Source organism: Rhineura floridana, chromosome 14 (assembly GCF_030035675.1).
Source record: "Rhineura floridana isolate rRhiFlo1 chromosome 14, rRhiFlo1.hap2, whole genome shotgun sequence".
In the NCBI taxonomy this organism is placed as follows: domain Eukaryota; kingdom Metazoa; phylum Chordata; class Lepidosauria; order Squamata; family Rhineuridae; genus Rhineura; species Rhineura floridana.
In genome coordinates this window covers 19722942-19749560 of record NC_084493.1, presented here as the reverse complement: position 1 = coordinate 19749560, position 26619 = coordinate 19722942, and the positions used below count along the sequence as shown (strand labels likewise).

Sequence of the window (26619 nt, the reverse complement as noted above, 5' to 3'; positions counted from 1 at the left end):
TTGACCTTCACCAAATCATTTAGGAAACACCGTTGGGTGTGTGTTTATGAGTAAAGACAGTCTTCATCCAGGTTCTATTGCCACCTATGTGAAATGAACCATGCAGTTAAAATTAATAAAACATAAAAAATAAAATTCCCCAAGCAATCCACAGAGTTATTAAAACATGCAAAGACAGTAAAGTTCAAGCAATTACCAAAAAAAAAAAAAATTGGCAGAGATCTCAATACAAAACTTCTAGCTTTATAGCAAGCTTTCTCCCCTCCCCACCGCCAAAAAAAAGCCTAAAAAGACCCCCACAGAAAAATCGATTCGTCTTGTATACAGCGATCAGGGAAGAAATATATAAACGGCTTTATAAATGGTATTAAATTGATACGGGCATATTTTGCTGGGCAAAAATTAAATATTGATTCATTTCCACTCAGCAGTTCTCCTTGGAGTCCACCTCAGATGTTTTGTGATGCTTTAAAAAAGGTAATGGTGTCCCCGCACTTATAGCGCGAGTCGTTTCCGACTCTTAGGGTGACGTCTTACAACATTTACTAGGCAGACCATATATATGGGGTGGGAACGCCAGTTCCGTCCCCGGCCTTTCTTTACCCCCCAGCATATGCTTTAGCTGACTAATTACCTTTGGGGTTCATCTTCTTTGTGTCAACTACATCCATTTGGACTGGACCATTCAGCAAAAGTTTGGGTGGTGTAGAAAATTAATTGGTGGGGCAGGGGCGGGGCAGGGGACAGAAATACTGTGTACACCACACATTTAAAGCACATTCCTCCCTTTCCCACAGAATCCTAGGAACCGTAGCTTTCCCCTCACAGAGCTACAATTCCCAGCACCCTTAATAAACTACAGGGTTGTACTGAACTAAGGCTGCAATCTAATACACACTTCCCTGGGAGTAAGTCCCATTGAACCCAATGGAGCTTACGTCTGAGTAGATGTATTGGATTACACTGTAAATCTACAGGGCTGTATTCATCTAAGAGGGCCAGAGTGGTTAGAATGTCAGACTGACCTTGGGCTCGTCACAGTCTCTCAGCCCAACCTACCCCACAGGGTTGTTGTGAGGATAAAATCGGGAGGGGGAGAACCATGTTTGTATACTAGTTTGGGCTCCTCGGAAGAAAAGTGGGATATAACTGTAACAATAAATAAATAAATAACATCCAATTCGGAGTAGATCCACTGAAATTAGCAAACCTAAATGAGACATGTCTATTCACTTTAATGAGTCTACCTTAAGTAGGATTAGCATTGAATGCCACCTACAGTTCCCAGGATTCTTTGCCGGGGGGGGGGGAGGAAGAATGTGCTTTAAATGTGCTTTATGTGCATGCAACCCTAAAAACTGGAGATTGAAGAAAAGTGGACAATCTGGAAGAACAGCCTAGAGAGTAACAGATTTCTTAAAGGAGGAAGATCTGAGGTTGGGAGGGGGGCGTCCCTAGAGTGATTACTGAGAAGGGAGACCAGAGAGAAAGTAAAGGGGGGGGCTCTGCATGTGTGAAGTCACACAGGGAAAAGGAAAGCGCCTGCTGGCTCCCAGAGAGCCAGGATCTGTCTCCATGGAGCCTGCCACCACTAGCAAACTGCTAGCGTCAAACACAGAAAGAGGCAGTGCCTGGCCTTTTAAACTTCCCTCCTTGAAAAGAATTCTGTGTTAACACCAAGAGCGCTGCAGAAGGTCCCCGGGTTCGATCCCCAGCAACCCCCCCAGTTAAATGATGCAGTAAAAGGCCTCTCTGCCCAAGAGCTTGAGGAGCAACAGGGCTGTTCAAAAGCAGTCAGCAGCACTGGGAGAGCTGGAGCGATGGTCTGAACTCAAGCTAAGGCAGGACAGGAAAAGCTTGCTCCATTTCTCCAACCTGTAGGTGGTTCTTCTGCCAATGGAGACAACCTGAACTGCTGGAACTCCACCTTTCAAGTGTGTGGCATCTGCCAAAAGATTCCACAAGTCTCCTTTCTGAGAAGTATCTATCTATCTGATGTGCTCACTTGTTTGAAAGCCCAGAGGCGCAGCAATCATAGCAAAGAATCCGTGGCATCTTTAAAAAAAAAAAAAGGGCACACCCATATTGTGATGTACTTTTTCCCAATCTCAGACCCCAGATGTTGTTGGACTACAACTCCCATCATCCCTCACCACTGGCCATGCTGGCTGGGGATGATGGAGTTGTAGTCCAACAACATCTGGGGATCCAAAATTGAGGAAGGCTGGGGCTAGAAAGCGATCTACACATCTGAAAATGGGCTCCAGCCCCTGAAAACATCTGCCACAATCTTTTTTAAGGCACAGACCCAAGTCAGGAGTTCCACACTTTTAAGCACCATTCATTTACAAGAGAGTGATCTAAGAATATGCTCAAATAAAGGCTCGGCTGGAGCCCAGTTTGCATTTAAAGAAGCAGGATTTAATACTGCCGCGATCCTATCCTCGCTACCCTGAGATTAAGTCCCAGTGAACTCACTGTGGCTTACTTCCGAGAAGACATGTTCAGGAGCGTACTTTGAGCATGTTGGACCTAAGCGGTGAGGAAGGACTTCTGGTTTCTACTAACAACCGTGAGGGCAGATTTTTCGACTTAATCACCTTCACCCCGCCGGGTCCAGAAGAAACACCGATCCTCGCCTTAAACCAGATCAGCACCCTTTAGATTGCTCCTTTACCGGGTTTCTCCAAGCGCAACGGTAAAGGGGGAGGGGGGGCACGAGAGAAGCTGTGCCAAAAATTGGAGAGAAACTTCCTTCGGGGGCGCAAAGAAAGTTCCTTCGGGAACGCAGCGCTGCTGCTTAATTAAAGGGGCGAGGGAGAGAGGAGAGTCTAGAGCACCCCAGAAATCATTTCCCCAGGAAATGGAGAGGGGGACAGCAACATCTTCCTTGGATGCAACAAGGGCGAGGGAAACGAAAGACAGCCAAGCTTTTGCCTCTCACCTGTCCGAGGTTCAGGTAGCCGTAAGCGGAGGCCAACCGATCCGCCTCGCTGGAGCCCCCCAACACCCGCACTGCCCAGTGGTTGGTGTAGACGGCCCGGGGGCGCCTCGGCAGGCAAGCGGGCAGCGCCGCCAGCAGGAGAAGGCAAGCCCCCGAGACACGCATGGTGGCAGCGGTGACGGCTGGGTCTTTTGCGCGCGGAGCGAGAGCCGCTGGCGGCGACGGCGCGCAAAGCCACCCGCTCCAAAGCCCCGGCGTGAGCGAGTCGCAGACGCGCCACTGCCTACCGTAGCCGGCCAGTGGGGGGAGCTTTGCCTTTTTGAGGCGGACTCAGCCGAGGGGGAGGACGGAGCGACAGAGGCGGAGGCAGGGAAGGGCTCTACTTCCTCCGCCACCATCACCCCCGCCCGGCCCGACGGAACCATCGCCAAACCGCGACAAAGGGAGGGGAGGAGAAAGGACCCGCTTTGGATCCCGGCGGCACAGAAGAGGCGGAGATTTACTGCCTTGAAGTCAAGCGCTCCGGGATCCCCGGGACGGCGATCCCGGATTTGGGAGCCACCGATTCCTTCCCTTCCTAGGGCTAGGAGATTGTCGCCGTCTGCTGTTGCAAAGGCGGATGAGTTTTGAGGCGTGTGCCTGCCAGGCTCGAGTTAGAGCTGGTTTGGGAGTCTCCTGGGCCGTTTAAGCGGAGTGAAAACGAATCGGTTGGGGTTCAGGGTGCCGAAAAAAAGGCAACCGAATTCCCCCAGGGGTTAGAATAATTGCCCATAAGGAAAGGTTACAATGTTTGGGGCTTTTTTAGCTTAGAGAAAAAGGCGGCTAAGGAGGGCGTGCGTGATGGAAGTTTACAAAATGATGCATGGTGTTCAGAAAGTGGATGGGAGAAGTTTTCTTTCTCTCATAAATAGTAGAATCGGGTCATTCAATGAAGCTGCACATTGGGAGACTTGAGAAAGACAAAAGGAAGGACACATCGTTAAACTGCAGAACTCTCCGCTACAAGGTGTAGTGATGGCCACCAATTTGGACTGATTTAAAAGGGGATTATATTCAAGGAGGTTACTGCTGACAATGATTACCTGGACCTCTCTGGAGGCCTCCAGGCACTTCCAGCATTTGAGACCCCTAGCCATAATAAAAAAAATTTAATTATGTCACACGAAAACAAAATAGAGCGAGCGGTTTGTTTATATAATCAGCATCCTGCTGGCAGATCTTGCATTAAAAGGGGTTGAATGACTTCTAAGTTCTCTTCCAACTCTAAAATGCTGTGATTTAGGGCAGAGTCAAGCATATATAAGTCATCTCAGTGGAACAGGATGCAGAAATAAATTTAGTAAAGGGTGAAATAATTACCAAAGGAGTAGTGCCAGAAACACTTTTATCAATGTTATGATCACAATAACAAACAGATCTTGAGTGCTATGCCCAACTCACATTGCACACTTACAGTAACTGAAAAGCATTACCAATGACCATGTTTTCTTTGGCATTCCAGTACTGCTTTAAACAGATGTTCATGACCTGTGGTCCATGAGCTTCATTCAGGTAGAACACAATATATCCACATTAAATATTCATATTTTTATTGTATTTTATTGTTCCATTTATTAAATTTTATTTTATTAAAAGTTGAGTTCCATAGAATTCATAAGAACAGCCTGCTGGATCAGGCCAGTGGCCCTTTTAGTCCAGCATCCTGTTCTCACAGTGGCCAACCAGATGCCCATGGGAAGCTCTCAAGAAGGACCTGAGTACAAGAGCACTGTCCCCTCTTGCAGCTGCTGGCAAGCCATCATGGCTAGTAGCTATTGATAGCCTTATCCTCCATGAATTTATCTAATCCTCTTTTAAAGCCATCCAAGTTGGTGGCCCATCACTGCCTCTTGTAGCAGAGAATTCCATAGTTTAACTATGTGCTGTGTGAAGCAGTACTTTCTTTGGCTGTGCTGAATCTTCTAATATTCAGCTTCATTGAATGCCCACGAGTTCTAGTATTATGAGGGAGAAAAATGTTTCGCTATCCACTTTTTCCATGCCATGCATAATTTTATACACTTCTATCATGTCACCTCTGACTCGCCTTTTCCCTAAACTAACAAGCCCCAAATGCTGCATCCTATCCTCCCAGAGGAGATGCTCCGTCTCCTTGATCATTCTGATTGCTCGTTTCTGAACCTTTTCCAACTCTACAATGCCCTTTTTTAGGGGAAGCGATCAGAACTGTACACAGTATTCCAAATGCAGCCGCAGCATATATTTATACAATGGCATTAGGATATCAGCATTTTTCCTAATGATCCCTAGCACGGAATTTGCCTTTTTCACAGCTGCCACACATTGGATCAACATCTTCATTGAGCTATCAGCTACGACCCCAAGATCTCATCCACTCAGACCCCATAAGCATATATGTGAAATTAAGATTTTTTGCTCCAATATGCATAACTTTACACTTGTTTACAACGAATTTCATTTGCCATTTTACCACCCGTTCACTCAGTTTGAAGAGGTCCATTTGGACCTTTTCGCAATCCTTTTTTGTTTTAACAATCCTGAACATCAGCAAATTTGGCCACCTACTGCTCATCCCTAACTCTAGATTGTTTAAGAACAAGTTAAAAAGCACAGGTCCCAATGCCAATCCTTGCGGGTCTCCACTTTCTATAGCCCTCCATTGGGAGAACTATCCATTTATTCCCACTCTGTCTGCTTCCTGCTACTTAGCCAGTTCCTGATCCACAAGAGGACCTCTCCTCCTACTCCATGACTGCTAAGCTTACTCAGTAGTCTTTGATGCGGCACCTTGTCAAAAGCTTTTTGAAAGTCTAAGTACACTATGTCTACTGGATCACCTCTATATGCTTGTTGACAGTCTCAAAAGAATTTTAATGTGTTAGTAAGAGGATTTTGCCTTGCAGAAGCCATGCTGGCTCTGCTTCAGCAGGACTTGTTCTTCTATACGCTTGGTTAATTTGTCTTTAATAATACTTTCTACCAGTTTTCTTGGGACAAACATTAAGCTAACTGTCCTGTAATTTCTGGGATCCCCCTGGATCCTGTTTTAAAGACTGGGCGTTACATTGACCACTTTCCAGTACTTAGGTATGGAGGCAGATCTGAGGGACAAGTTGGAGAGTCCTGAGGACCAGATAGTGAAGTCTGGAGGGCCAAATTCAGCCCCTGGGGCTAAAGTTCCTCATCCCTGGTCTGAGAATAACTGTCTCATCCAACAACATTAAGAATTGAGTACATTGGTTTTTTTAAAAAAAGCATACTAACCTAGGGGGCTTTGGGTCAAGACATGGGTAGGAGTTCATTGACCTGTTATCATTTTAAAAGGAAGTTCTACTCAAGATGACTGGCTGTGATTACAAGGAAAAGCACCACAGGTTGAAAACAAAGCAAAGTTGCATGTTGATTGGGGTGCTAAAAGGGTGATGGGGCTTTTCCTCTCACCTGAGTAGATTGAGCCTTTAAGAACAGATTATGGTTTGCAACAACTACCAGCAGTCTATCAGTTCTCAACATTTATCTCCACAATGTAGAATAAAGCAGGGGTTATCCTATGTGTGACAGCATCAAGTGTGTGTGTGATAGTTGTTTCTCAGTTCAACTCAATTCTTTCTTAAAAAAATATTGGTCCCAATCCCATCAAAGTAAAGCACTTTGAAATCCTTTCTATTTTCAGTGGGAAAGAGTGTTATTACATCCCTTTAACCAATGGGGCTTTAAAAGAGTTTAACTTGGCTAGGTTGGGTCCATTGCTTTTGAATTTTAAAATTATTTAATCTTTATGTAATGCCTTGGACAACGTTGAAAAGAAAAAACTGACAAATAATTGATACGTAATAATATTTGTTATTTATTTATTTATTACATTTATATCCCAACTATTCTTCAAGGAGATCTTGGAGCACATTATTCTGCCCCTCCCCATTTTATCCTCACAACAACCCTGTGAGATAGGTGAGGCTGAAAGACAGTGATTGGCCTAAAGTCCACATGGGTTTTGAACCCTGATCTCCCAGGCCCTAGTCGAATCCTCTAACCACTTCACCACATTAGATCTTTTTCAGGGTTTGCTGTTTGCTTGCTTGTTTTTTTTATAGCTGAAACATGTATACAGGAGTTATGATAGGGAGCCAGTATGGTATAGTGCTAGGACCTAGAAGATCAGGCTTCCAATTCCCTCTTAGCCATGAAGCTCATCAAGTGACCTTGTGCCAGTCACTGCCTCTCAATCTAACCTTCATTTCAGGGTTGTGAGGATAACAGGGAGAGGGGCAAACCTTTGTATTTCATAGGCACACTGAAAGTTGTTGTGCAGGAGGGCAGGGTAAGAAAAAATTTGCTTAAATAAAATATTAATTTCATGATTGCAGTTAGAGCTGTGGCTGGATCCATTTCAAGGAGCTTTTAAATAATCCACTGCAACAACCACCAGCAGCCCTGTTAACCTTGTTGTACACACTGTACACTGAAATCACGACTTCCCCCAAAGAATCCTGAGAACTGTAGTTAGTTTTATTTATTTATTAAATTTGTATCCCGCCCTTCCTCACTAAAGAGCCCAGGGTGGTAAATGCATCTACAATAAAAACACAGTTAAAAATACAATCATATTTAAAGTATTTTAAATGGTGAAAAACATCTAAAAACAATGAAACACAATAAAACCAATCATGTGTCCAAATAGGCCCGCTCCACCAAAACAGAAATGTTTTCAGCCGGCGTCTAAACAAATGCAATGATGGTACCTGCCTAATACCAATAGGCAGGGCGTTCCAGAATACAGATGCTGCCACTAAAGGCATGACTTCTTGCAAATGCAGGACAGACATGGTGTGGCATATGTAAATATCCAAGTTCTGCAGATTGAAGGGATCAAATCACCACATATGAAGTAAGGTGATCCCTTAAGTAAACTGGTTAAAGGTGCTGGGAAATTGTAGCTTTGAGTGGATAAACTACAGTTCTCAGGATTCTTTGGTGGAACCCATGTGCATTAAATGTATGGTGTGTATGCAGCCTTAGTCTCCTTCTAAAGCTTTATGCATCCAAATAAGTGTTTGCCAATATACAGAATACCCCCAGTGTGGAAGCCCTTATTCAGAGGGCATGCACATGTTTAAATGTTTCTGCACAGCTATAATGCTTAAAATGTGTGTGTATTTTAAATAAAAGCTGAGCTTCTATATTCTGCAAAGGATTCTAGGCCAGATGTGCACTGTCCTGATTTAAAGTTACTTTTACCAGGGAAGGGGAGACGAATAGCAGTCTTATGGATTAAGTGACTTACTGTGGGGTTGCATCCAGCTATAATCATGGTTAGCAGCTGAGCCAATCTCAGCCCTGTGCTTGGGAAAGGCCAAAACTCCCATCACAAAATCCCTCCCCCCATCCTCATGCAGAAGGTCCCAGTTCCATCTGCAGCATCTCCAGCTAGAGCAAAATCATCAAGATTGCACAGAATAAACCATACAAAGTTCATTGTCTTTGAACTATGATTTCCATGAATGGGCCATTAAGGAGCAGATATTTGTCTTGCCCGTGAACTTAGAGTAGCTTTTAGCTCATAGTTCTTCTGCTTATCGAATGATGATGATGTGTCATGAATAATATATTCTCAGAGGTTCTCCTCTGCCAATGATGGATAGCACTAATACATAATCGGGGCAACCCGTTGCTCAGCTGATGTATTATACCAACATGCTATCAAAAGAAAGGCTATTGTTTTATTGATGCCCCAGGCTTTATCTGCTGTCTGACTAGGGCTCTCTGATAAAATATCACACAAAGGACCATTTCCTGGTTAAGGAAGAAAGGAGTCATAATTGCTGGAATAGTACAAACAGGGAGGAGATACCAAGTCAGGTTGACCAGGTAGGGGATGTATGAAATTGCCTTATACTGCACCAGACCTTTTATAATGTAAACCTATATTCAGCTTTCTTCAAGGACCTCATTAACATTGGCAGCATCTGCACTATACATTTAAAGCAGTATTATACCACTTTATTTAGTTAAGGCTTCCCCCAAAGAATCCTAGGAACTATCATCATCATCATCCATTTGTATGCTGCCTTTCCACAGCTGAGCCATGCTCAAGGTGGCTTACAATGTCAAAAAATTACATGATTCATTCTCAGTTACAAAAATAAAACAAAATATAGTCAACCCACTGTCATAAGCAATAAACTAATGAAAACATCTCTATAAATATACAATAAAATTAAGCAATCTCCACATACTTCATAATAATGTCCAACAATAAAAATACAAAGCTATACTCCCTAAAACAGCAAAAGTTAAAATTAAATCTTGACCCCAAAAAGAACTCCTTAAAAATATCCCCAGTAGCCTATAAACATCCTGAGCAGGTCTTTCAGGTCTAGTAGCAAGAGGGCTCCTTAACTTGTTAAGTGTGCTGAGAGGGGCTAGGAGAGCCCTTTTCCCCTCATAGAGCAACAATTCCCAGAGTTCCCTGGGAAGAGGGATTGATTAAACCACTCTGAGAATTGTAGCTCAGTGGGAGAGCATCTGCCTTGCATGCAGAAGGTCCCAAGTTCAGCCCCTGGCTTCTCCAGGTAGGGCTGAGAGAGAGCCTTGCCTGAAACCCTGGAGAGCTGCTGCCAGTCAGTGTAGACAATACTGAGGTAGATGGACCAATGATCTGACTCAGCATAAGGCAGCCTCCTATCTTCCTAAGAGGGATCTCTAGAGGCTGTTAGCACCCTTAACAAACTACATTTCCCAAGATTATTGGGGGGAAGCCATGACTGTTTAAAGTGGCATGGTTGTTCCTTTTTATTCATTTATTTATTATTAAATTTATATCCTGCCGTTCCTCCCAAAGGGGGAATACAGCAATATAATACTGTTTTAAGTGCATAGTGCAGATAGAGCCAAGGTTAATGAGGTCCTTGTTGCTGCAGAAGTGGGACCTTCTGCATGGGGGGAGGGAAACACATTTCTGTGATGGGAGTTTTGGGCTTTCCCAAATGCAGGGCTGAGATCAGCCCAGCTGCTAACCATGGGACTATGGCTGGACTATGGCTTGTGTCAAGTCCCCTCAAGCTGGACCAGGACTGGCTCCAGGTTTGAGGGGGCCCTGGCCAAAAGGTCCTCAGGTGGGCCACCTCTATGTCAGCCCTGTTGGACTTACCTGGCTGTCATGTCAGCACTTCAGACAGCACTGGGCAGCTGGGTCTGGGTGGCCTTTTAGCTGCCCGCAATGCCAAGTTAGGACATGGTGGGATATTTAAAGTATGGAATATTGGAACGTAGGAGGCTGCATTATACAGAGTCAGACCATTGACCCATCTAGCTCAATATTGTCCACACTGACTGGCAGCAACCCTACAGCATTTCAGGCAGGAATCTCTTCCAGCCCTGCCTGGAGATACCAGGGATTGAACCGGAGACTGCATGCAAAGCAGATGCTCTACCACTGAGCTACAGCTCTTCTTCTGATCCATTTGAAAAGGGATCTGGAAGCAGCTGCCGGTGATGTGGAAGAGCCCTGCCTGAGATTGTGGAGAGCTGCTGCCAGCCAGAATAGACAATTCTGAGATAGAGGGGCAAATAGCCCGATCTAGTGTAAATCAGTTTCTTAAACAGTTTGGAGGTGGATCAGTGCTGAAACTTCCCAGACAACAGTGTGTTTGCTTTAAGAGGATTCTTGGGGCCTCTCCTCCTTCCGCCTGTGTTGAAACAGGAACAAAAGGATGGAAAGGATGAGTTTTCCATTCTACCTACAGGGGACCCAAGCAATGTTCAGCTAGCTCTATTTCTGTTAGTCCCAGGTGCCTTCTGTTAATTTCTCTAATAGGTAACAGCAGCCTTGCTGTAATCCTGAACTTGAACTTGGGACCTTCTACGTGCAAGTCAGATGCTCTACCACTGACCTACAGCCCCTCCCTAAGGTCCAGCTGCCTGATGCATTGGATGAAGAAAAACAACAACAGGGCCCTTCAGCGGCAGGCCCTGTCAGGGCTATAGAGGCTCTAGCAGCTGCCCAAAGATGCCAGGTGCTGACGCCAACTCTGAACTAGATCCAGTCTTCCAGGTCAGACCCTGGACACAATCATGAAACGAGTATTTATCATGGTAATCTTGTCTGCATGAATGTTTCAATTCAAAGCTTGAAGGCACACTGTGTGATGCAAACAGCTCAATGAAATTTGTGAGCCAAGCTATTAAGGGTAAAGAGAAACCACTTCAAATACTTCTAGGAGGAGGTGGGTGGGAAATACCAAGGTGAAAGAGTTTGTATCGGCAAGAATTTCAGCTTTCTTTACCTCTGCAGCTCTTTTCTCCTTTTGCAGCTCACTTCTCTGCTTCCCTTTCCCAGCTGTCATTCCTTTTCAAATGCCTCTCCAGCCTTCCTTTCCTAGAACTCCCTCCCTCTTCTGTCATGGCTTTCCTAGGATCCCCTGACCAGCCTAGTCCTTCTGAGGCGTCAGAGCAGTTCAGCCAATGGTACCCATAGATTTTTAGGGTCAGTCATATGAGGTCCTTTTGCAATTGCAAGGAAACTAAGGGGGGTTCCAAACAGGAGTTTATTGAGGGATTGGTGCAGGATTATGCATGCAATTTTTCCATAGTGTCCACATAACATCATTGGAATCAAAATACCAAGCCATATCCCCCCCCCCATTTAAGCTGGATTTATCATTTCAGTGGAAAATGCAATGTTATAAAAATTGTTGTCACTTACCCATTTGTGATATCTGAACAACCTGTTTGCGTTATTAAGTCCATCTAGAAGCACCCAATTTTTCAACCTCACCATGTTATATGGAGTAGTCAATGTTGTGCCCTCCAGATGTTATTGGATTACAGTTCCCACCATCCCAGACCATTGGCCATGCTGATCAGCAACATCTGGAAAGCAATATGTTGCTATCCTTGAATTAGATAAAGCATGGGGAACCTTTTTGGCGCAGTGGGCCAGATTATCTCCCACCACCACCCCATGGGCCAACTTTGACAGGTGGGCAGGGCCACTCACCTGTGAATCAACTGATGTCATGAAGATATCAGGTGAGTGATAGATGGGCAGTTCCACCCACCTGTCAAAGTTGACTTGTGGGGTGGGGGGGAGAGGTCTGGTTCCCCACCACATTTCCCACAGGGATTGAGACCCACGCCCAACCCATCAGCTGAAACTAAGCAGTGATGTCAGCTGATTGGCAGGTGGACATGATATGTGAAAAATGATCTCACAGGCCCAAGTAGATCCCCTGGCAGGCCAAAACTGTCCTGCTGGCCGGAGGCTCCCTACCCCTGAATTAGATCATAAGAATACTCTCATGCTGCTACTCCAAGCAATGGTTTAGCAAAAGATCAAACGTGCCATTTTTGCCAAAGGATATGAAGTTTAGCATGGAATAGTGTACAGCTCCAGTAGCAGCCAGGGAGCCATTTGAGCTGTGGTTACAACCAGATTCTCCAAGTCCTGAGTGCTCAGAACCAGAGCTTGATTTTATCTGAAGATTTACTTTACCTTTTTGCTTGACTAAAGCAGAGATTGGATTACTGGAATCACACCAAGCAAATCTTCTTGTCTTATCCAATTATTAGCTTTGCAGAAGCATGTGCCTTGTGAGGAAGGGATCTGTCACGTCTCACCATATTCAACTGGTCACTGTAAGGAGGAAAATAGTGACTTTCAAATCAGGAGGCATTTCCTTCCAAAGCTTATCTGGCAGTTTCCATTTTTGTGCCTTCCTGATTTCTGGTGTATGGTCACAGTGGCCAGGCCACTGAGTTTCTTTATCCAAATCCAGTTCTAGAGTATATTAGGGTGGCGGTGTGCCCTACTTCACAGAGTACAAACATCTATTTGACATTGTCCTCCTGTCAGTGGAGGCTGGTCCATTAAGGCAAGTTGGCACTGCCCCACCAAGCTCTATCTGCCTTCAGCTAGCCCCCCTCTGCTTCCTGCTTTCTTGCTTACAACCAGTCTAGGAGGAAGCATTGACTGCCAACCTCCTCCTACTCCTCCTCAGTCTTAGCATTGTCTTTGTAGAATTCAAAAGGGAGGAGGATGCGGGCCAAAGTTTGTGAAGGATGCTGAGAGTTGTTAGGAGACTGTTATTCCCCTCATAGAGCTCCAATCCCCAGAATTCTCTGGGAAGAGGGCAGACTGTTAAACCACTCTGGCCATTAGAGCTCTGTCAGAGGAATAATAGTCTCATAATAACACTCAGTCAGCACCCTTCACAAACTACACTTCCCAGGATTCTTTGGGGGAAGACATGACTGTTTAAAGTGGAATAAATGTCTGGTGTGGATGTGGCCTTAGCTGTCTCTGCCTACCATTGCCTCTAGCTCAGCTAGCCATTGGCTCTGGTTTCACTTACAGTTGGCCCCCTTGCCTTCCACACTACCAATCCTAATGAGCACCAGCTTCCACTGCCTCCTGTCCAAGTCTGGTTTAAAGATAAGGAAGTGTGCTACATCCATTTAGAATTGTATATAGGGATATTCGCTGTGTTGTGTTAAGCAATGTATGTATTAGGCTAGAGTTATGGTACTCTAGGGGCCTAGCTGCATGCTCCCTTAGCTATAAAGTAACTTCTTGTCAGGTGATATCACCCTTTTTATTGGTCATTTCCAACCAGTTTCCTGCAGTTAGTTTTTGCCTCCAAAACCTGCCTCAGTTTGTTTCAGCTTTCTACTGGCAAAGTTGGCAGCAGTGTTGTCCAGCAGACAACACTCCTTTTTTAATAGTCTCTCTTTCAGAAGCTATCTCCTTGCCAGAACTATCTCTCTCAGAGGCTCTCTCTCTGAAAACCCATCCTTCTCAAAGGACTATTCCCCCATTGAACTTATCTTCTCAACAATCCTACAGTTAACAACAGAATCATATACCATGAAATGTCTCCACCATCATCGCCACCCTCAGTTCACTATCCCCAGAGACTGTAAGCTTTCTTGGAGATTTTGTTCACCATTTATTTATTTGGTTTAATAAAAATAGTTCCCGATTAAATAGAGAGATGGAGTTGCCTTCTGACAAAGTGTGTTTCAGAACCACAGGCTCAGTACAGGAAGGAACTCTCATTAGTAAGAAAAGCAGAACGGCCTTGACTTTGCCATCAACATCTAGCATCTGGATAGCAGACTGAGCAGGCACACAGGTCACCTGGTCACTGTCTTCCCAGCTATGGGGAGGTGTCCCCTAAATGTATGGTATGCATGCATGAAGGATCTGCAGTTTTAAGTTTCAAGCTGAATACAATACACACCATAAATGTAAAGCACATTTTTACTCACAAAGAATCCTGGGAACTGTAGTTTAACTCTCATAGAGAAACAATTCCCAGCATCCTTATCAAGTAACAGTTCCTAGGATTCGGGAGGGGGGGATTCCTTTAAATGCATGGAGCTCTGACACTTCATACTGCATACACATCAATTAGGGTTACCAGTCTCAGGGCCTGAGACTGATCCTGTATCTTTAGGAGAAGAGAAAGTCAGCCAAGTGCAGGTGTTCTTGCAACACTGTAATGGGAAAAACCACAAGGTGGAATTCTCCTTTCCCCCTGCACAACTGTTAAAGATACAGAAGACCTCTTGGTTGCCAGGCCCAGCCTCCACAAGGTCATATCTATCTTTAAAAGTTGTGCCGGGGGAAGGGAGAATTCCACCTTGGTTTTTTTCACATTACGGTACAGTGTTGCAAGAACACCTCCACTTGGCTGACTTTCCTTCTCCTAAAGATACAGGATCAGTCTCAGGCCCTGGACCTGGCAACCCTACAAACTATACGTGTAAAGCACATGTCTCTTCCCCTAAAAATCCCGGGAACTGTAGTTTATTCCTCACAGAGCTGCAGTTCGGAGCACCCTTATCAGCCTACAGTTCCCAGGATTCAGGCAGGGGGAATGTGCTTTGAATGTGTTTTAAATGCATAGTGTGTACCAGCTATACACATTTTTCCAGTTTGCTTCCTTGGGAGGTCTCCAGTTTTACACCCCAAATGCTGGCCAGTCCAACCCTTGCCAGCCCAAACCAAATGAATTTCTCTTCAATACCCACATGCCTCTAGTTCCTAGATTCCTTTCATAAAAAGAGTGACGAAGGGAGACAGACTGTGGGCAACTGCACCTTCGGTAGCTCAAGTTCAAGAAGTTAAATAAATAAAGATGTATAAATAAATACAGAGTAGGCCTGCCTGCAATGGATTCCCTCAGGCAAGCAGAAAAAGCTGCGCTTTCTCCTTTTTCTTTGCCTCCATACAAACACACATGGTGTTTGTTTCCATGGCTCTGGTGCCAAGAAGCCATATACCATTGAAAGGAATAAAGTCTTTCCCATGCATAACACCCACCCTCATCCCCTTGGGAAACTCCACAAGCCATGCTGGAAATTGGTGTGGATGCAAATCCAGTGGAAAACCACTGACCTCTTTCAACAGCATACACAGAGCAGCCTCTCTTCCTTAGATGTGGCAGCAGTCTGACTCATCATCAGGCTAGGGCATAGAGCCTGCAAACTACTGGGCTCTTAAACAGAGGCCTGAAAGGCAGAAATTAAATGGGTGAAGCTTTCTTTGGCAGAGGGTCAACCAAAAAAAGCATAAAAGCTTTACCTGTTCAACTTCTTCACAACAGGCTGCTGTTAAAGGCAAAGGAGCAGGGCAGTAAAAGAAGATGGCAACTGTAATGTGAGTAGGAACTCAAGTGAATGAGATATAATTGTATAGGGGAATCATTTGGGAGAGGGACCAGTAGGAAAACGAAAGCAGAGCTCTTGGTTATGCTGCAACAGACTGTTAAGTAAAGTTTGTTTCTTCTAACGAGTATTTGTGATTCATTTTAACTCTTGCAAATATTACATGGTGTCAGAAGACTACCTAAAAACATAAGGCAGTGAAAAATGGACCCGTTGAAGCCTCCAGGAAAGTTGGTGTTTGAAGGAAATGCAGCAGAGAAATGGAGAAGATGGAAGCAAGGGTTTGAATTGTACTGCATTGCAAGTGGAGCAGATAAGAAAGATGAGAGACTCCAGTCAGCATTATTTCTGCATGTGGCAGGTGAAGAAGCAAGAGAGGTATTTAATACTTTCCAGTTTGATGATGATGCAGATAAATATAAAATTCAAGTTTTGATGAATAAATTTGAAGCTTATTGTGTGCCCAGAAGAAATGTTACTTATGAAAGGCACAGAAAGGATAGACCAATATGTGACTGAGTTGAAGCTTTTGGCTCAGACCTGTGAATTTGGGGAGCTGTATGATTCTCTTATTAGGGATTGCATAGTGTGTGGCATTCAGAAAGACAGATTGAGAGCCAAGTTACTGAGAGAGTGTGATTTAACCCTTGACTGTGCAGTGAATATATGCAGGGCAGAAGAAGTGGCTGCAAAAACAGATGAAAGATTTTGGGGCAACAGAAAAACATGGATGCCTTTGAAAAGCCAAAAGTAAGCCAGCCTCAGAGCAAATGAAGCTTTGGTACTACTACCAGCCCCCAAGAAAAGGAAATGCCACAGAGGCCTGTATAAGCAGCAAAGGCCTGCTACAAATGTGGTATCAGGCATCATGACATATATGCTTGTTCTGCAAATGGGAAGGAATGCAGAAGATGTGGCAAACTTAATCATTTTGCTAAAATGTGTAAAACTAGAGATAGAAAACAACACAGACAAATGTTCTCAGTAGCAGATACAGCTAAAAATGCTCATGATTTCTTCATTGGCACATTGAATTCTACAGCTCTGGAAGATGAATGGTGTGTGGATCTTCTCATAAATTATCACAAGTATGTGACCTTTAAGATTGACACAGGAGCACAGGCTAATGCAATGTCTTTAAAAACATACAAAGCCTTGCAAGCTGAACCACTTTAGCATTCAAATACGAGATTTATAACCTACTCTGGAGAAAGACTACATGTGTCTGGTAAATGTAACCTGGATTGCAAATATAAAGATCAAAGAGCTGAGTTGGAATTTCACGTAGTAGACTTCTAAGCACAAGCTGTACTTGGTCTCCAGGCTGTGACTAATTTAAATTTGGTGCAAAGAGTTAATTTAATGAAAAGAGCTCCAGTAGATGGATGGGATGTTGCAGTTGAATACAAAGATGTATTTGAAGGCTTAGGTTGCTTACCAGAAAAATACGCCATCAAAATCAACCCACAGGTTCCACCTGTAATTCATGCACCTTGGAAGGTTCCAGTGGCACTAAGGGATAAAGTCCAAACAGAACTGACTCATATGGAGCAATTAAAAGTCATAGTTAATGTAGAAGAACCTACAGAGTGGGTGAATTCAATTGTGGTTGTAGACAAGCCTGGCAGGGACCAGATAAGAATATGTTTAGATCCAAGAGATATGAACAGAGCAATTTTAAGAGAACATTTTCAATTGCCTACTGTAGAAGAAATTACCAGTAACCTAGCAGAAGCAGAATTGTTTACGGTTCTTGATGCCAGTAGTGGATTCTGGCACATTCAGCTAGATGATAACAGTTCCAGGCTATGCACATTTAATACACCTTTTGGCAGGTACCGATTTACAAGAATGCCATTTGGTATCTCTTCAGCTCCTGAGGTCTATCAGAGGATGATCCAACAGACATTTGAGGGTATTGATGGGGTCACATGCTACATAGATGATATCCTGGTTTGGGGGAAGACCAAACAGGAACATGATGAGAGACTGCAAAGAGTTATGGACAGGTGCCGAGAGAGGAATCTGAAACTGAACAAAGTGAAATGCAAATTTGCCATGACTGAAATAAAATATCTAGGACACATCTTAACCAAAGAAGGACTAAAACCTGATTCATCTAAAATAGAGGCCATCACTGATATGCCCAGCCCAAGTAACAAAGCTGATCTTCAAAGATTTCTAGGAATGGTGACTTACCTAGCAAAGTTTATCCCAAATTTGTCAACAGTAACAACCCCTTTGAGACAGCTGTTGGCCCAAGATGTTGAATTTTGCTGGATGTCAGTTCATGAAGCAGCATTCACACAGTTGAAAGAACTATTAACAAAAGCTCCTGTTTTGAAATATTATAATGTGAAAGAACCTGTAACTCTGTCAGTGGATGCTAGTTCTACAGGCTTAGGTGCTGTACTGTTGCAAAGAGGTGCACCTGTTGCATATGCTTCTAAAGCAGTGACTGCGGCCCAACAGAACTATGTTCAAATAGAAAAGGAAATGTTGGCAATAGTGTTTGGATGCACAAGATTCCATCAATTTCTCTATGGCAAAAAAGTGACTGTGGAAACAGACCACAAACCACTGGAGGCAATTTTCAGAAAATCTTTGCATAATGCACCTCCAAGAATCCAAAGATGGCAGTTAACACTGCAGAAATATCAATTACAAGTGCACTATAGACCAGGCAAATAATTAATAATTGCTGATACCCTGTCCAGGGCATATCTTGAACAGGGTGAAGGAACAAGTTCTGAAGAAGCTGAGGTTGCTGTTAACCTCATGTTCTCTTATTTACCAATCTCCGAATCAAAACTGAAAGAATTTCAGGTGGCTACTGAAAATGATAGCATTTTGCAAATCCTGAAAAATGCCATTTTGCAGGGGTGGCCAGATAGAAGAGTAGAAGTTCCAGAGTGTATACGTGTTTATTGGAATTACAGAGAGGAATTAAGTGTTCATGATGGACTCATTTTTTAAAGTGACAGAATCGTAGTACTGCAAGATTTGAGGAGATATTGAATATTATACATGACAGTCATCTGGGTGTTGAATTATGTAAAAAGCGGGCACGAGAAGCTGTATATTGGCCAGGTATGTGTGCCCAAATTGAAGAATTGGTACTGTCATGTACCACATGTCACACCTTCAGAAATAAAAACCAAAAAGAACCAATGTTACCTCATGAAATTCCAAGAAGACCTTGGCAGAAGCTAGGAATGGACTTGTTTGAATTTGAAAGAAAAGACTATCTACTTTTGGTTGATTATTATTCAAAATATGTGGAAATATGTTTGCTTGAAGACACTACAAGTAGATCAGTAATTTTACACTGCAAATCTATATTTGCAAGACATGGTATACCTGAAGAGGTTGTCAGTGATAATGGCCCTCAGTCTTGCTCTAGAGACTTTAAAATGTTTGCCAAAGATTGGGACTTTGTTCACACAACATCCAGTCCACTATTTCCTCAATCAAATGGAATGGCAGAAAGAGCGATCCAAACAGTAAAAAGCATTCTTAAGAAATCTAGTCTAAATAACACAGATCCTTATCTTAGTTTATTGGATTACAGAAATACGCCTACAGTAGATACAGCCTCACCTGCACAACTTTTAATGGGGAGACGTTTAAGAATCAGGTTGCCTACCTCAGCACCGTTATCACTACCTCAGCAGGTAAAAGGTGACATACAGACACATCTGAAGAGAAGGCAAGAAAAACAGAAGCTTTACTTTGACAAAGGTTCAAAGCCTTTACCACCTTTGCAGGCTGGTGATTCTGTTAATGTTCGGCAAGATGGAGTGGAAACCAGCGAGAGTGACTGGACAAAACATGACTCCAAGATCATATTTGGTTCAGACTGATGATTTAGCTTTCTACAGATGGAACAGAACAGATCTTCAAAGCGCTCCAAGTTGTGAACCAAAAATGGATGAGACTACCGAGACTGCAACTGCACCTCCATCAGAGGTAGACCTATCAGAGTCTCAACACAACAAAAGTGGAACAGCTGTAGCACAAAGAAAAGATTTTGGACTCTGAGTTACCTGTTACTTCATCAAGAGGCAGAGTGATCAGAAAACCAATTTGATATAGACAGTAGTTTCTATCTTTTTCTTTTTTTAAAAAAAAGGGAGATGTAATGTGAGTAGGAACTCAAGTGAATGAGATATAGTTGTATGGAGGAATCATTTGGGAGAGGGACCAGTAGGAAAACGAAAGCAGAGCTCTTGGTTATGCTGCAACAGACTGTTAAGTAAAGTTTGTTCCTTCTAACGAGTATTTGTGATTCATTTCAACTCTTGCAAATATTACAGCAACCACAACATTTTGTTGGGTAGCAACACAATGTGGACCTGTTAAAATCTAGCCCTTAGCTGAGTGGCTGTAATAGGGTCACCAGCCTTGCCCATCATAGAGGGAGAAATAGAAATGAGTTGTGGCAGGGCTTTCCCAAACTGTGGGTCCACGGACCACCAGTGGTCAATGAGCTTCCCTCAGGTGATCCACAGCAAGTCTCTAGATTTGTGGTTGAAGAAGATAGATGACACATCCTTCTCATATATATTCCTATTGATTTTAAATTGTCTTTTTATTGCTGCTTTTATTATATTGTATTTTATTGTATTACAGTTTGAACTCTATGGAACTCAAATTGTAATACAAGAAAATATAATATGCAAGAAAAAAATAAGCAATAGAAATACAATTAAAAATCATACAGCATCGAGCACACCACATGACAATTGTTATAACTGTTGTCCGTCAAGACCCTCAGCAATTTTCAAGTCGTTTAGGAAAGGGAAAAGTTTGGGAACCACTACATTAAGGCATGGGTCCCCAATGCAGCACTTGTGGGCACACAACCACCCATCCATCCATCCCCTGACTAAAATTAAGCTTGAAAGAAGCTCTCTGTTGTGCATGTGTAATGCATCTGTGTGTGATTGTAGCATATGCACAGTTGCAGCAGTACATGCATGGTTGCAATATATACATGTTATGCATACATGGTTGTGGTGCCCACAACAGTTTCTCGGATTTACAAATGCACCCACAGACCTTAAAAGGTTGGCAATCTCTGCACCGAGGTCTCCAAACTGAGACAGACAAAAAGTGTGTGTCTTGAATAATGGAATAGACACAACTCAGCAGGTTAAGCACATTGTTCCTTGGAGGGTTCCAGAGCTTGTGGTTAAGTTTTAAACAGGGGCTGCCAGTTTTTCAACCAGCCCCCTAAAGATACACCTTTAACAATGATCCAGTCTGCAGGAATAAGCAGGTGACAGCAGTGTTTTCTCTCCATGCTGTTAAAAGCCCCACTTGCACATTTCTGCAGGTTAGGCTGCTAAGAAAGGCACAAGAGCAGGCCAGGCCCTTTCCTTCTGATCAGTTAGCAGACCATTTTCTTTTGATCAGTAGATTTAAAGTTTGTGGCTTAATTAACCAAGTTATACAAAATATTGTGGCATATATAAGGCACAAATGGAAAGCCTGTGGCCCTCCAGATGTGGTTAAACTCCAACTCCCATCAGCCCCAGCCAGCAAGGTTAACTGTCATGGGATGATGGAAGGTGTAACCCAGCAACATCTAGAAGGCTAGCAGTTCCTAGCCCTGCTTTAGAAGAAGGGTTGCTAGTTCAGTCCCTGGCACATCCAGTTTAAAAAGAACTTAGCTAAGAGTAGAGACACACTTACTGTTCTGCTGGTTCCAATGCATCTCCACCTCTCTTTTCTGAAAGCAGGAACACACCACGCTAATCAAACTCCGTCTCATTTTGTTGTAAAACCCAGTGGGATCAGCTCATGTGCAGGTTTTTTTTAATCAGCTTCAAACTGATTTTGCAACTGATTGGCAGATCAACCTGTTGCCCCTCCAGGTGTGGCCAATGGAAATGTTGGAAAGTCATTGCCAGTTAAAGGACTTTTTGGGGTTGGGGGAATTGTTTGGTTAATTGGTTATTGGTTGAATTCTGGTAGGAAACCTCTAAACCAGGAGGGGTGTGGGAAACCTTTGACCCTCCAGTCAGGTGTGTTTGGGCTTCGGAATTCCCATCAGCCCCAGGCAGCACAGCTAGTAGTCGGAGATGATGGGACTCAGGAGCTGTAGTTCAGGAACATCTGGAGGCGCGCTGGTTCTCTTTCCCTGATATAAGGGACAGAGGGATTAAGACTGCCTCCTTCTAGGGCTAGTGTGGTATAATGGTTATACTATTGGATTGGGACCTGGGAGACCAGGGTTCAAATCTCCACTCAGATATGAAGCTCACTGGTGACCTTGGGCCTGTCACTGTCTCTCAGCCTAACCTACCTCACAGGGTTGTTGTGAAGATAAAATCAGGAGGGAGAGGACCATGTTTGTATGCCACTTTGAGCTCCTTAAAGGAAAGGTGGGGTATAAATGTAATAAACAAATAAACATTAACATCCAGTGGCTACATTTCTTTCTCTGTATTTCATAGGCAAGCAGTTTGGGTGCGAACCAGGGCTACATCTGCACCTTATATTTAAAGCACTGTTATACCACTTGAACAGTCATAGCTCCTCTCCCCCCCCAAGGAATTCTGGGAACTGTAGTTTGTTTGAGAGTTGGTAGGAGGCCCCTATTTTCTTCCTAGCTCTATAAATATCAGAGTTCCCTGGAAAGAGGGACTGAGTGTTAAATCACTCTTGAAATTGTAATTCTGTGAGGGGACTAGGGGTCTTCTAAAGCTCTCAGCACCCTTACCACAAATCATGATGAGGATGACTTGCTAGTCGCTTGTTCCCCGAAGATCTCCAAGTGACTTTCAACACATTAAAAACATAAATATAAGTACGTAATACCATAAGAACAGAACAAATAACGTGCACAACATCCACAGGAAGCTTGGCAGCACGCTAATAAGAAAACTACAGTTCTCAGGATACTTTGGGGGTAGCCATAACTGTTAAAGTGGCATCAAAGTGCTTTAAATGTATGGTGTAGATGTGGCCAAGAATGCTGTCATATGTTGCCACTGCTGCAGCATTGACTAAAGTGTGGTACTACACCTGTGGTAAAATATGCAGAAGATAAGAAGATAGAAAGAAAAGGCAGTCAGGGTAAAAGGGGGTCAATCACAGATGTCAGGAGAAATTGAAACAGGTGCCCTTGAACAAACTGCAGACTGAGTACTGCTGAGCAACCAGCGGCAGGATGAGGACAGGATGATCAGGAAATAGTGAGCATCTTTTTACAAGCCTTCCCCCCCCCTACACAATATGTTCCCTGTCAAAAACAGCTCTTGCTCATGATCACCTGTCCTCCTCAAAAGGCAGGTATTTACAGATGGTAGACTCTTTCCCCCTAGTTCCAGTGGTTTCAAAACAAACAGAAGGCAGCCCTCAGTATTTGAAGGGCAGGCAAAGTATTGGCAGCTTAACGTGTCGCTGCAATTTATCAACAGGGCCGGCCCTACTATGAGACAAAGGGAGGCAACTGCCTCAGGAGGCAGATGCTGGCCGGCGATGGGGGAGAGAAAAACAGCATTTGCCTTTACTGGAGCGCAGTCTGTGTGTGCCACACAGCTTATCCTGCAAGCCTGGGATCAGGTTAAGTCCCCGACATCTCCAGGCAAGGCTGGGAATATCCCCTGCCTGAAACCCTGGACAGCCGTTGTCTGTCAGTGTGGACAGTACTGACCTAGATGGGCCAATGGTCTGTCTCGCTACAAGGCAACTTACTATGTGCCTAATGTATCGGGGAGCTATAATAAAACAGGCTGCTAATCCTTGCTGTTCTTTATTAAAAAAACAAATATGGGGCAGGGGATAAAGCTAGAATTTTTGACAACCTTGTGCCGTGTGCAGTATACCCTGGAGAGCAATCTTGTTAACTTACCCTTGAGATGCAACTGGCAGCTGCTTCTCATCTCTGGGCAGGCACCTGAGGGGACTTAATATAGCAGAATCTTCATTAATAATTTTCACAGAGTACACAGATGTTAGGAAGAGTGAGTGGCAATAATTAAACAAGGCAAGCACAGGCAAAACAAATGGAAGGAGAAGCAGAATTATTCTCTCTCCTTGCACCACCACCCCGTCTCTTTGCTTAGAGTTCCTAGTTCAGGAGTAGGGGACTGCAGACCCAGGAACCAAATGTGGCCCTCCAGGCCTCTCCACCTGGCCCTTTGAACTCTCTCTAGGCCACGCCCCTCACCAGCCCTGCTTTGCACCCTCTTTATATGTTTTTTTTCCTGGCTGAAATGTGCCCTTGAACTCTGATGAGGCTTCTTGCATAGCTAGATGGAGGGTTGGGTGAGTGTATGTACAAACTGGCCTACTGTACCAAGGTAATAGTTACATTTGTTGTTTTGCCCACTTCTGCCTTTGGCTCGACCCACCACTGTCATGTGGCCCTCAGAAGGCTGCCCAGAAGGGAATGCAGCCCATCATTATGACAGGCACGAATGTGTCTATATTATGTGTGTAAGGAAGGAAGGATGGCATATTTTGCAGGGGCCTTTGGGGTGCATGAAGCCTCAGTGCATGGATCAGCACTGCTCCACCAGTGCTACCAACACCTTCTGAAGGGCGACAAGTTCCCCATTCCTGTCCTAGGCCATGTAGATCTTGATGTGAGGACAGCCAGAGTATCATAAGAACAGAAGAAGAGCCTGCTGGATCAGGCCAATGGCCCATTTAGTCCAGCATCCTATTCTCCCAGTGGCCAACCAGGTGCCCATTATGGGAAGTTCCATAAGCAGGACCTGAGCGCAGGAGCATTTTCTCCTCCTGCAGTTCCCAGCAGCTGGTGTTAACCCAGCAAGATCTCTGTCAATGCAGACTGGGTCAGTCAGTTTTAGGGGTGGTGGGTGGTCAGGTTTTACTCCTGCCTTCACTCCAACAGTGCTCCCTCTTTTGGAGTCCATGACAGCAATGTGGGAGAAATAAAAGAGGGGGAGACTCATACCAGTGGGGTGGGAGCTAAACTTGTTCCATGCCCTGATAATTTCCCGCCATTAAGAATCATTCCTGCTCCTATCGCAATAGCCTATAGGTGGGGAACCTTTTTTTTGCCCAAGGGCCACATTCCATCAATGAGGAACCTTCTGGGGGCCATGTGACAGTGATGGGTGGGACTAGAGGAAAGTGGGCAGGGCCAAGGACTTTAAACGTTGTACAACAAGCTACATTCCAGCCATTTAAAAATCAGAAGTTTTTCCACACCCACATTTCTCTCAATTCCTCAGGCAAGCAAGAGGTATTACTACAAGTCAAGGGCACCTTGCAGCCAGGCAAAGGCACTACAAAGAGTCCCAAGAGCCAGACAGAGAGGCCTGGAGGGCCACACCTGATCCCATGGCTCAAGGTTCCTCATTATCAACCATCTCAAACCCTACAATCAGCAGGTGAGGCCTTGTTGGTGGTGCCACCACTGGCAGCTGTCTGGTTAGTATTGATGGTGACAGAGCCTTTTCAGTGGTGGCTCACCATTTGTGGAATGCCCTCCCCAGTGAGGTGCATCTGTCTCCCTTGTTATTGATTTTCCTCCTACGGGATAGAAATCCAATAAATAAATAAATTCTGAAATTCTCTTCCGGGTTCAATTTTCTCACCTGGATTGGCACCAACCCTTGACATCTGTGGGCAGCTGCAAGGCCCACTCTTAATGCCTGCACTGAGCTCGCCTTAGATCTGTTTATCTGGCCAGGCATTCCAAGCAGCTGGATCTAGGTATCTGTTAGATTTCCCAAATGCCCCTGACCTGGTGCTGCTCTGGGCTATTGTGGGAAATATAAATGGCAGCTATACCCTTGCCACTCAGCTGCTGTTATGGCCATCACCATCAGGTAACTGGGCAGGGCAGGACAAGGAATTAACCCTCCTTGGAAGACTCAGCTGCCAGGGTCTCTCTCCCCCATTGCATTCTCTTCACGGTTTTAAATTTTGCAGCTTGAATTGTTGAATCCCAGTTCAAGATCCAGAGCAGAGATCTCTCTCTCTTCTCAAATATGATACAACTCAAATTATTAGTTAATAGACAGGGAAAATAAAATTTAGACAGCATTATTTGGGCTGGTAGTTATTCTAGATAAACACAGATTGAAATGTTAACAAAATTCATGGACTGCAGCTGACATTCATTGTGCGTTGGACTCGATAAATTAAGCCCTTGATAAATTAAACATCCATTTCTCCTTCAGAGAGGGCAAGAGAAGGGGGAGTTAATGTGTTCCTATTTTGAAAACGACTTATTAGTCCTTGTTAAACATAATTACACTCTGCCCCAAAATGAGGCATCCAGAAGAATTTTTAATGTTTAATGGAAAGTTAATATATTTCTAAGATTATTAAGAAATAAAATAAATAAATAAACCCTGAACATTAAACATGATTCACGTGTTAGGGTGACTGCTACTACTAACTACCAGTCTGCACAATTGTTGCCTATGTCAAATTAATAGGCTGTTAGTACCCAATTAGAAGGAAGCTAGGCAGTTATTCAAAAGAAAATTGATTAATTATACTCTTTGAAACTAGCCCTTCCTCATCTGGTTGAAAACAGTACAATTATCTACCCCCAAAAAAGAGGAATAGAGCTTTAAATAATGTCTTATTGTGATTTGACCAAGAAAGATTTATTCTGATCCTCCAGGCTTCTGCACACTTACTTGGAAGTAGGGATGAGAGAGAAATTGATTGTTTGCATTTAAAGGTGAATTTATATAATTCACACTTTCCAAAACAACTCACAAACTGAAACCCAGCCTTCGAAATTCACACTTCTCTTAATTTTTTCTTCTGAGTACAGCTGCGCTGTTCAAACCATGCAGCTGCAGTCTTCTGCAAAATGAATTGAGAGTAGGCCCTGTGGAACTTTAGAGGATGGGCTGTAACTCAGTGGTAGAGCATCTGCTTTGCAGGAAAAAAAGTCCCAGGCTTAATCCCCAGCATCTGCAGGTAGGGCTGGGGGAGATTCCCTGGAGAACTACTGCCAGTCAGTGTAGGTAATACACAGCTAA

General features: G+C 43.9%; 1 protein-coding gene across 4 annotated transcripts in view; it reads right to left on the bottom strand.

The window, feature by feature from the left end:
* PCSK6 (proprotein convertase subtilisin/kexin type 6) overlaps positions 1-15566 on the bottom strand; it is a 136168-nt gene extending 120602 nt beyond the window's left edge. The window contains exons 1-2 of one of the 4 annotated variants that reach the window (XM_061594919.1): positions 15552-15566; positions 12459-12599 (exon numbers count right to left, since the gene is read on the bottom strand). Coding sequence is in view for 1 of the 4 variants with exons in the window: in XM_061594917.1 (XP_061450901.1) it covers positions 2945-3109 (165 nt within the window). In the remaining 3 variants the exon portion in view is untranslated. Of the gene's footprint in view, positions 1-2944; positions 3268-12458; positions 12600-15365; positions 15455-15551 lie in introns of those variants that run through there. The other 3 variants (XM_061594918.1, XR_009758923.1, XM_061594917.1) reach the window with 3 other exon arrangements.
* Positions 15567-26619: the final 11053 nt, after the last annotated feature.